A 12342-nucleotide genomic window follows, 5' to 3' on the forward strand; every position below is an offset into this window, starting at 1 on the left:
GTGTGGAGTGTATTGTTGGGCCCTGTGTAATCTGATTGCCTGCGCAGCGTAGTGTGTTGGATAGTATCAGGTTCCAGCCGACTCTGCTGGGTCAACACACGGCCGGGCCATTAAAGGAAGTCTGGTTCAGGGAAAGTTCACCACTATTTTCCTTTCACCATGGCAGCAAAACAAAAAAGAGAGAATAGATGTGTAACATATTTGTGGCCCCAGCCCAAAGCTGGTGGGGCCTATTTTGTTTCCTTAATTGAAGCCAGAGATATGAGGGCCCCGAATATCTTTAGTGCAAATATAAATAAAGCATGAAATAAAATTCTTTCATGACTGACCTCCAGTACTGAAATAATATTGTCCAAAAAAAGTCCAATTTAAAAGCCAGAGGTCTTTGTTTTGTGGAACATTTTAAAGTAGAAAATAAAAATAAGGCTGCAAAGATGAGAAAAGACAACAGCGGGTAAGTAATGCACCAAAGGTACCAAAATTCCAATCATAAATCCAGTTGTGCTATCTTTTTCTGCAATAATGGCCTAGTTTGGAGTGGTTTCTGTGCCAGGCTATTTAAGGAATCAGCATCTGCTGCTTGATAAATAGCCTGACTCTTTTGTTTGAGGCCAGGTTGAGTTCCTCTCTGGACCCAGCTTATTAGCCTGGATGGCTCTGACCATCACAGACCTGTTTGGATGTTAGCATGTAAGCCTCAGCTGTGGTTTTTCAAGGCACTAAATTGCACATTGTTAAGGAATATTATACCAAACTAAATGAAGGCTTCAGAAATATTGAATAAAGGAGCAGAAGAGTCACTGCACCCCCTCCTCTATAACAAGTGTTTCTGCTAATTTAGACACCTACTCAGCCATAAGGAAAGGAGACTGTAACATTCATTTCTGAGAGGCTTTCCTGTTGCTCGGAGGTTCCTCAGTTCAAAGCTCCGTTTCACTTGGTGTATTGCTTTCATGGCTGGCTAGTGTTATTTGTGTGCAGAGAGTAGCTGAAATGCTATCCCTTTAAACACACAGACAGATTCTTCTGCGGCCTATCTAAACATTACCTTTACTTAACTGGGCCTTTGTACCTGGGTTCACATCCTTTGACATGATCTAAGGTTGATGTGACATTTTTTTGTCCATTTGAGGGCCTTTTTGCTTTTAGTATTGTTAGTAAAAAGCCTTTTACCCATCGCATACCCTCTATTGAGGTCTTTCATAAATAATTCAGCCAGAGTACAAGTGAAAGTGATGACAGCAAAACTGTCTGCGATCTCTCCCTCTCATAAGATCAAAGAGGTGCTTCTATAGAAATAGGAATTACGTTTCCAGACGTTCCTAGGTTGAGCGGGCACTCATTTCTCTTTCTGCCTCTCTCTCTCTCTCTCTCTTTTCCTCTCTCATTGCCCTCTCACTTTCTGCCATTCGCTCTCGCTCTTGATACTTCTTTCTATCACTCGTGTATTTCGCCTCCAAAGGGGACACAGTTGGGTGAAGGTCTGCTTTTAGTCCTAAAACCTCCAGAGCCGGGATATGAGAGAGTCAGCACATTCAGACAGATAGAGTGAGTGCACTCTATTAGCAGGACTGAGGTAAATAAACCTCACAAGACATGGCTGAATAAATTCAACTACTAAGGCTGTGTGGTATCTGAACTAAAACACTGCATCACTGTGTAGATACTGCCTTTGGGAAATGTAGTGAAATGTACTGTAACATAAATGGCCTCATGTACTGTAGTGGCTGATAAAGTCCAGAATAAGATCTTATTGTTAAATCAGAAGAGCTGGTTATGCTGATTGAATCTAAAATGTTGTTAGAAAAGCATCATTAGATAGTGTTTATGTCAAAATTTAATTTACAGAGATTAAAATTATGACTTTTTAAGCAATAATCAACTTTATCTGCAGCTAATAAATGACCAAAAAAAATAATACAATAACTTTTTTTTCTTGTGACCACAGTTATTGACTATTAAAATACATATTTGTTTTTTTTAATTCAATATGTAAAATTTACTGTTGTTTACGAAGTGGTTCTCACAGCTCCCTTTGGTATTTTAAAGCTGGATTTAACTCAGTTCTTGTTAAAAGAACTTGGTATCCCGTAAAACTTGAAATGGACTATTGTATGTGAAATAATGTATGAAGCCAATATGTCACCTGTGTCAAGTCCCTATAATTCATCTTCAGCTGAGACATCCAGCTCCTTGTTCATAAAGAATATACCTCTATAGAATCTTGGCCCATTACATGCTCATTGCGTTTTTTCTTCACCCTGTAGGCTTTTCTTTGTAACTATAAGCCAGCAAAGTAGGTATTGATTGAAACTCGAAACTGTATTAATAAGTGAATGAGTAAGATGTGTGGAAAGTCAGGAGTGTATCTGCTTTGAAGGCCTTTTCTCCTCCACAGTAAGGTGGCACAGTCATTTATCACGGCTGGATCTGTGCCCCTCGTTTGGTGTAATAAAACTCCCCCATCAGAACCGTCCAACAGGTCTGAATCACTCTGTCACACCACCTTCCAGCTAAGGCACGCATTAAATCAAGCAAGCAGAACATTTCCTAAGGCAGCCATTGCCTTTTAATTTCCTGAAGAACCTTAAAATATCATTCATTACCAGAACTACACATATTTGGTTTTTAAAAGTCTCATAAATCAATAGTGGCCTGACTGCAATAATTATAACAAGTTAACATGTAATTTCCAGGCCGAGGGCCGCACACTGGATTTTAGCATATGCAAACGAGGCAATTCAAATAGTGTGGGGATATTAATACGGAGGAACAGGTAACGAGGTACGGGTTATGAATTATGCATCAAAAAGTGGTTGATCTTCAATAAAGGAAATGAATTCACCGTGTAATCTAATTAGTTATGGAAGTCTATTATGTTGAGCTGCAGAAAGCAACTGTCCTTGAAAAGAAATTTATTTACAGTACATGTTAGCTCTTTGGAATGGAATTGCATTCTGGAGAGCTCCAAGTGTTAACACTCCCCCGCCACCGCCACCACTACCCACACTGCCCCTCCTCCACCCTCCTCCACCTGCCAGTCTCCTCCTAGTTTCTCACCCGCGTCCTTCTGCATCTCTGCCCTGTTTTCTCAGCTCCAGACCCGGCCGGCCTCCGAAGAGAACCCAGAGTGTGACATCGTCAGAGAACCCGCACATCATGCCCCACTCGGTCCCCGGACTCATGTCCCCCGGCATGATCCCGCCCACAGGTACGGTTTGGTTTAAAACCTGTATCGCTCTGTCGCTGTTACCAAAGGTCTTATTCACTTATCCTGAGTCTCTTCTGCCTTTTTTTCCCCTCTTTCCGTCATGCACACACTCATATTCACACACACACACACACACACACACACACACACACACACACACACACACACACACACACACCTCCCTGTGAGTGGCCTCCCCGCAGCTTGTCCTCGAAATGGCAACCAGTCCAAAGTGACACATGCACCCAACCACCAGACACCAGCCGCTCACTCGTTTACCAAAAACAGATCCTCTGCTCAACCCCCGGAAACCAAGAGGGGGAGAATAAATTGGAGTGGAGATCTTTTCTCTCAGATTATTCCAGTAGATGTTGCATTTTGCCTTGAGTGCATTCTAATTAGTGCGATTAAATCCACTCCACTGGTATATGTACATAGGCAGTGGTGATGCTAAAGCGAGCTTATCGCCACAAGAATCAACAACAACCATTTGTGCCCTAACTTACCCCTGGGCCAAGTCTTATTGCAACTAATGCTTTTGTTCTATTTGTGGCTGGCTTCATTGTGCCTGCTTTGATGTTGGTGGCTGTAAGTGCTCTGATTTGCATATTTTGCTCTCCTTCTTGATACGTCTTTAATGATATTGTACTGTCGAAAGGAGCTCTTTGAATGCCTGTTTGGTGTTACAGTACATATTGTATTTAACCAACTACTAACTACAGCACTTTATAAAGAGATAAAACAACAACAGCGCATTTTCCACGGTGATCTTAGGTACACAACAGTTTTAACGGACTTGTAATTATCTCGCCATTTTAATTACATCGCTGCAAAAAATAGAATAGGCATTTTCTCTCTCACTCTCTCTCTCGCTTTCTCTCCAAGAGGCAACAATGCTGCATCTATGAGTACTTTGAAATCCAATATTAAACACAGGTCCATCCATGTGATTCAGTACAATGGAGACTCACAGGCTACTGCTTTGAACTCTGGGAATAGGGTGAGGTCACTGGCTATCGCTGTAGTATAGACGGCAAACTTAAAGGCCGAAGTGAACACAAGAAGAAGGACAATGATGAGAAAGACCCGTGTTATTTAGTGGAACATAAAGCAACAGAAAAGCCTTTTGATATCATCCCCCTTAAGCCCAGAGGGACTCTATGATCTTGACATTTAGTCAGGGTATTCAAGGGGCAGAGATAAAGTAATTGAGGTTTTTGGTCGTCTCATAACTGCCTTAAGCTTCCTAACTGTGGCGAGACACAACTTTTACACCAGTTTCTGTGTTGTAATTAAACCATTTATTGTTTTGATGATAGCATTGAGCATTAAACGTCAAGGAAGTTACAGATTTTGACAGATTAGTAATTAAGTATAATTGACCACACATAAGTTAGCATCTAAGTAGGCGACTAATTGATCTCCCTGTCATGTCCAAATGTTCTGATTGATGATAAAAAATGACATTGAGAAACTGTCTTAAATAGTTACACTATCGTGTCATGTCATATTAGTTCATTTTTCAGATGAGTTGGCGCCTGCACACACAGATGGAATATGGGCCGACGGCTTCTCCTAAGGCTTCACCATTTCTTCGAGACTCTGCGAAAAAGCCACTGCACCGTTTAATTTGGGCTGCAGAGGAAGAGCAAAATACTGCATGAAATGTTTTGTTCATAGTCGCATGTCTATCCTTCTCCTCATTTTACAGGAGGGAAATTAAATCCTACAAGGAACAAGTGCAATGCATGAGGCTGCAGCTTCCTTCCTAGTCAGTTATCAGTCAACACTGGCAAAAAATCTCACCTCCTGATAGATGCAGAAAGTTGTTCAATTATCTGTCGCAGCCTTAAAGAGCAGCATGAGCTGACAACTCTGTTGGCATGCAGCATCCTTCACTTAACTTACTGTTTTAGGGAGTTTATTTGCTGTGTTTTCTTCGTACCAACTACAATCAGCAAACTTTTCAAGATATTACACATGGACATTAGGCATACACTCATCAATCATATCAGATTAAAATCAGTGGCTGTATTAAACACAGTGGAAAGACGTCTTCTTCACACTCAACAGGACCAGAGAGGGGATGTGAAACACATTGTTAACATATGTATCTTTGCCCTTGACACCAGTTCCATTTAGAAAAGGACATCTTAATGTGCTTAGTTTTCCACTTAAGGAAATACCCTCATATGTGTGTGAAGGCACATGTGCCTATGTGTGAGTGTCTGAATGCGTGCATGCTTGCGTTTATGCCCCCGAGGGGGGGGTTACACTGGAGCCTTTCCAGTGCTGATGCATTACAGGCAGATTGGCCCCCAAATCGGATTATTTGCTGTGGACTGACACCACACTGAGATGACATCTCCTTTAAAGTGGAGAGGGGGCCTCCACTCACACTCTGGCCACTACTTAAGCAGCAGCTCCAATATAATTCATTTATGTCCTGGATATGGCTTCAACCTTTTGAATAACGCAAGAGTACTGCATTTACCATTAGAGAAATGAATGTCACCTACATCTTACCAGGGTGCATCCTGTACTTTACTAATAAAAACAATATTTTCTAATGCTGTCTTGGCTTTGCTTTGCTTTACTGTACAGGTATGTGTGTGGATTCCAGTGACACAGAGAGCTGGTTCCTCTTACAAGTACTATAAGTGGAGACATTTTTTCATATTTACACTCGTTCAATGTACAATTAGCATGTCATCTTCAACTGCAGAGTGGATCATCTAATCCGTCGCCACTTCAGGCTGCTTTAAAATAGATCCAGTATGCAGCAGGTAATTTAGTGTCAGTTCTTTGTGTCTGTGCCCCTCCTCTTTCAGTCCGCTGCTTGTCATGAGGTTAGCACGCTCTGTAATTGATACTAAATTTGTCATGATGTGGATAGCACAGTTCAAGTGGTTTAGTGTACCTAAGAGTTGCGTTGTTCTCAGCCCCGGTTTGTCATTGCTGTGCCGCCACCAGTCCATGCATAAAATTAGGAGACCATGCTCATTGACATGGAGTATCTCTTCTCTATTTATCCTGTTCGCCTGATAAATAAAGTGTGTTTTCGTTGTTGCCCGTGGTGTAGTCCCTAACAGAGAAGAGAACAGAAACACAACAGATAAGCCCCGGTTATTTTTTTTTTAAATCACTGCTAGAGAAAGTCGTAAAAGTCAGTCTTTTGTGTACTGATGTGAAGTTAATCTGATTTTAATTTAATTATACGAGTTAGTTGCGGAGGGCACAGGCATTGGGGTGTTTGTTGTAAGAATGTTCTGACATTGGCGCAGGTATGGGGCAGCTAGCATGTTAATTAATGATGAAGATCCTGACAATATGCAGAGGCATGACAGCGTTAAGCCAGTCGGCTGCTGCTTCCTTTGCATATTAATAGATCCTTCATTATTATTTAATATGACAGCTGCTCCAAGGGCTACCATCAGACCTTGTCTCTGTTATTTGCTGTTTTGTGCTCCCCATGTGACAGTGCCATGCTATTCTCTATTTGTTGAAATGTTCCCCTTTCTGTTCCCTCACTGGTGCGGCTCTCTACATGCCACCGTGATGTGCTGTTTGTTTTGTGCTCAGGAGGATTCGGACTTGGCCGTGCGTCTATATGAGAAAAGTGTCTGAATCTAAAGGTGACTTTCAAAGACTATATGAGGCTGGATTGTTTTGTTTGCATAGTAATGAATGCAGATTAGCACTGAGTGGGATTGGTCTTGTTGACGTTTAGACTTCTAGTGGCTTAATAGACTTGTTGTTGGGCGCCAGCATCTCCCTGGCTTCCTTATTACATCCGTTGTATTGAGGTGTGTGTTATGTGGATATGACAATTGATCTGGTGAAATGAAACAATTATCAGAACAAAGATTTCGATTTATGGAGTGTGTCACTTAGTCAAAGACAGGGTGGAGGTAGCAGCGGAATGATAAATGAAAAATGGAAAAGTGATCATTCCATCTGGTTCAGAATAGCTCCGATCAATTTCTTAGCCTTTATTTACTCACTGCACATTTGATCAAAACACATCACATTCTTCTACATGGATTAATTTCCTTTTTCTCTTTTGTTTTATCATCCTCACAGTTTAGTCCAGACTACAAAAGAAAAATAAATGGCGAGGAGAGACGGGCTGCAGTGCAATAAACTGTGCTGTTCTTACAAGTTAGAGAGCATCAGAAAGGCTCCACTGCAGCACTTCTTTGAGCGGCACCTGATTTGTGGGGGGAATTTATCACACAAACAGCTCAGAGGTGATTTCAATATTTACTCGGCAGTCTGTTCTGCATACGTCTCATTTGGAAAACAGTTGACTCTTGCCCATTATACACAAATGAAGGCTGACCTTCAGACTGGGCAGAGGCCACATTCATTATGTGGAGAAGTATCACCTTCTTATGAGGCAATGGCTTTTTTTTTTCCTCCTCCTGCTCTGCCTATGCATATGGAACAGCAGCCAGGGCCCATTGCAAACGAGAGGGCCCTCGCTGACATGATGTATACTGTACGTCAATATGGTACTGATGTATTTTAAGATGCAAACAAGGCTTTAAATTATATGCACCTCCATGTCAGTGGCTCAGAGTGACTCTCGCCATCTGCCTATCAGCTGTGGATGAGAGGAGAGGGTGTCCAGGCTGGTATGCTCCTGTGTGCATGTTTGTCGGTGTGTGTTTGTGCCTGTGTGTGCTGGCATGTATCTATTAGAGCCACATGTTTGATTTCTACCTCTCCTTGTACTTGTGTCTCCCTTCAAATGCATGGCTAATAGCCGCTTTGAGTCCCATCACGGAGACGTGACAGCTTAGTGATGATAAACGCAGACATTGCTTTGTTCTGCGTCAAACGTAAGGCAAACCTGCATATCAAGTACAAGCAGCCCCTGTAAAAGGGCAAGTGATATACCGTATTGTGAATATGAGCGATTCCAGTAATAGGTACATATCTTTCTCTCGCCATGCATCTTTGATTTTGTTGCTGGGGTTGGCAAGAAGAGTCGTGGGTCTCTCCTGAGACACACCAGGCCTAGAGGAGCTTTAGCGCTATCTGTCCCTGCTGTTTGAGACTAGCCTCATGAATAAAGATTTCAGTCACGTTCAATACACCAGAACCCTGGAACTACCACAATGACAAACCAGTGCTTTATGATCTCTGCAGTGTGCTCAGCATATGTATGTCTATAATCTCAGAATTACTATATCAATCATATCAGGTTCATTTTGATCGAGGTGCGGGACTATGTCAAATGTTGCTAATATATACATATTAGGAGATTTCAGTGGAAATGTGCATGATTATTTAAAATGTGTTGTCAATAATCCTTAAGTCTGTTCAGGAAAACAGCAGCCTGAGGAGAATCCATGTAAAATTCTCAAAGCTATTTGGCATGTTGTCAGAGATTTCCAAGTGATATGCATACAAAATAATGTGCTTTAATTGCTGTATTGTAATATTAAATCCACCATAAAACAGTATGAATATTTGTGTAGGCTGATCTAAGAGTGCAAAAGCAAGGCAAGGCTATCTGTAGAAAATACATTTTGAATATTTTTTTTCTTGCGGCATTAAAATGTCTTCAATGTCATTTTTTAATTTATTTATTTTTATTTTTATTTTTTACCCCCAGTCTTCAGTCTGGTGCACATACATCCAGTGTCACTGCCACTTTAAAAATTGTAGGGTCCTTTTGCCTATTATCAATTTCTTACTTCAGTAGTTCTGAGAATATTTTTTGAAAATGTAACAGAGATGATACTGACTTTCATACGTTGCATCCTTTTTCTTTTCTTTATTGATCGCACTCCTTAGTTAATTTTCATACATGACCCTCTAAGTGTCGAGCACACTCGAAGCCAAAGAATAAAACAACTTGAATCCTTGGTACATGGTTTATAGTTTTCCATTGTGCCTGACGACTTGCCTTGACACTCACAAGAGCCCACTTATTATGAGGCCCTACAGTATATTGCTGTGAGGAATTCGAATACCGTGTCAGGCATTATTCAGGTCGATTAGATCTGATGAATACATTAGAAGGTATCACTGAAATACTCCCTATAACAGGATTCATAACACACCTCTGCATCTGTATTTTTCCTCACGTTGAACCTCTCTTACTTACTTTTTCACTTTTTCTTCCCTGAACCCTCCTGTGTCACACTGTATCACTATTCCTTTATTATACATACACTGTGTATTATAAGTTGGATACACAAAATGCTTGCATCATGCACTATTATCTTGACTGCATCTGTTCCCATCAAGGCGCAAATACATCAATATAGTGGCGAGGAATGCCAGAGTCTGTGAAACATTCATAAAAATCATAGGCTGCCACACACACAGGGATCCATCTCATCAGCATGATAACCTGCTGTGAAGATATCCCCTGTCAGAAGATGAAAAACCAAGTCGTGATCTCATATGAGCTTATTCCCCATAGTGTATAAAATTATTCATTGTTTTATTATTTCAGAAGTCCTTTTTCTTTGTTTTCCTCATTCGCTAAGGCAGGTTTGTGAAAAGGTTTTGCAGGTGCAGTGGCTCAGCCCCAGCAGACATGTAGCGGTCTGTAAGCGCTCTGTCTCCTCTGCCTCTTCTTTCCAGGCCTGACAGCAGCAGCGGCAGCAGCTGCCAACGCAGCCATCGCAGAGGCCATGAAGGTCAAGAAGATCAAGCTGGAGGCGATGAGCAGCTACCACGGCAACGCCAACCACCATGGGGCCGATGGAGAGAATGGAGACCTCAGCTCCAGCGTTGGTGAGGAGGATGCCCTTCACACACACACACACACACACACACACACACACACACACACACACACACACACACACACACACACACACACACACACACACTGTCACAAACACATCCGCACTCACATTAACAGAATACAAATGCAAGCTGCAGACTGTTTCATGTGCCTGTGCAGACGTAGACACATACAGACACGTTAGGACTTACATGCTTGTCACCATCTCAGCACACACTCCAAGAACTCAAACCTCCTCCAAGACTGCGCAATTATCTGTGCAATATCTGTCTATTCTAAGATGACGGTATATTTTGACACTTTAGTAAAAATATTAGAATATGCATGATGAAGAAAAATAATGGAAATTGGTCTATTAACACCTGTGAAGTTTGCTTCAAAATCATGGGTTTGTAAAAGATGAATTTCATGTTAGCTAGACTGACATTTGAGTTGTGAGCATTTAAATTCACCAAGTTTTGTTAGCATGACCTTTGGACAGAATGGCATCAAGTTCTGCAGGATTAAGTGAATGTGTGTAATTTTGTTCAGTTTGCAGTGCAGGTGTTGAAGGGTTATACAGCTGCATATAATCTTCAATTGGCACACCCACTAGAAACCAATCAGAAGAAATTTGTTTGGCCGTATCATAAACCTCTACAAACCTTTTTGTCACATAACCACAACATCCACAGTTTGATTTGTGCTGGGGACCATTGCTGCATGTCACACTCCCCTGTCTCTCTCTCTCTCTCTCTCTCTCTCTCTCTCTCTCTCACTCCTTGTTTCCTGTCTGCCTCTATTCTGTCCAATAAAGGCAAAAATGCCAGAAATCATAATAGCTGAAACCATTTTTAGTCTCAAGTGGGAGTGTTCTGTTCTGATGTATTCATTTAGAATCAAGGGTGAAAAAAAGCTTCCCCTTCTCATCGTTCAAAAATTGTGAGAGGAGGGCAAAAGTGCTACAGCTTGTTCCTTGAACCATTACCTAACTTTAGTTCAACTTCAACCCTAAAATGTACAAATAAATGTAGAGGACCAGAAACTAAAACCTCTGTACCAGAGCAATAAGTGATCCTACACGTACAGCTTGAATTAAACCAAAGATTTGTATCATACTATACCCACTGTACTGCTCTTTTCTTAATGCTTATAAAATGGTAAGCTATTGATTGTGCTTACTTTGTATGCAGTGAAAATATTCACCTTGGTAATGTATGTCTTGTTTTCTCCTGAAGTGTTTTATGTTGAAAGAAAAAAAATCTTAATAGCTCAGTGAAACTGTGAACACAGTTTCCCAGAGCTATCAGCTTTTAACAAGGTCTAATTGAATTGCTGTGAGAGCTCTGGTTTTTCACTATGTGCCATTTCAATTAATTATTAGCCCTAAAATGCAGAAGGATTTTTGTAATATCACACACAACCACTTAGTGTATTAAAGAGAATGATAATGTATGTTAGTGCGGATTCATGAGCCCATTCCAAATTATAAACCAAATGTAATCCCCGCAGCTTTGGTTGCTAAATTGAGGTTTTGATTCACTTACTGTAATAAATGACTTGACTCCTGAATACATTTCTGCAGTAATACTTGACACCGTGGTGCTTATGGTGTGCAAGATGAAAACAGGATGCGTTTCTAAGCAGATTTAACAATGCAAAATGCATAAAGTGTGAGGTCATCACTCCGAGAGAATGGAGTGTGTAAAAAAGAGAATACGAGCCTGCGAGGTCACAGAAATAAAGATAAATGTGAGTACCAACAGCAAGGCTATGGCAATGGAGCTAATAAGAAACTGTTTTATCTTTTTACAATTTAAATTGTAACCTTGAGCCCACAGCCAGCCACACAGGCTCCCGGTAGAATCATAATTCTGGCAAGGGGGAGCAGTTCTAGGTGTGGGTGCATGGGCCACAGCATTAGCTCTCTGAGTGAAATATATGGCAGTGACGCCTCTCGGCCCCATCCACAATCAATTGGATTCTTTTCCTTTAATATTTACTTGCAGCGATGAGATGCTCGTCTGCATGGTGATGAACAGTCTGCCACTGGCGTTTGAAGGTGACCTGTCAGTGAGTATGGACAAATCTCTCGCTCGCAGAAATGTAGAAAATAAATCATTAGGGGCAGGCAGTCAGACAGGGGCCTCTCTCCCTCCCTCCCTCTCCTCGGATTTAAATCAGCTCAGATTTATGATTTGAATTAATGCTTCGTTTGGTCAAAGGAATGGTCGCAGAGACAAATGATGTTTGGTACTGAAACCATCCTAATATTGATTACTGGGTGTCGCAGCAATCTCTTGTTTATATCAAGCACTCTCCTGTGACAGGGTGGCCAGCAGGAGTCATCCTGATAATACGCTGGAGATATATGGCCTGCTCT

At 41.3% G+C, this 12342-nt stretch overlaps 1 protein-coding gene across 4 annotated transcripts in view; it reads left to right on the plus strand.

The window, feature by feature from the left end:
- Positions 1 to 12342, plus strand: part of dachd (dachshund d) — a 90314-nt gene that overhangs the window by 43315 nt on the left and 34657 nt on the right. For all 4 annotated transcript variants that reach the window (XM_055015059.1, XM_055015058.1, XM_023276650.3 and 1 more), the window contains exons 2-3: positions 3096 to 3211; positions 9815 to 9967. In XM_055015059.1, the coding sequence (XP_054871034.1) occupies positions 3096 to 3211; positions 9815 to 9967 (269 nt within the window). The remainder of the gene's footprint in view (positions 1 to 3095; positions 3212 to 9814; positions 9968 to 12342) is intronic.

This window comes from Amphiprion ocellaris, chromosome 11 (assembly GCF_022539595.1).
Source record: "Amphiprion ocellaris isolate individual 3 ecotype Okinawa chromosome 11, ASM2253959v1, whole genome shotgun sequence".
NCBI lineage: Eukaryota > Metazoa > Chordata > Actinopteri > Pomacentridae > Amphiprion > Amphiprion ocellaris.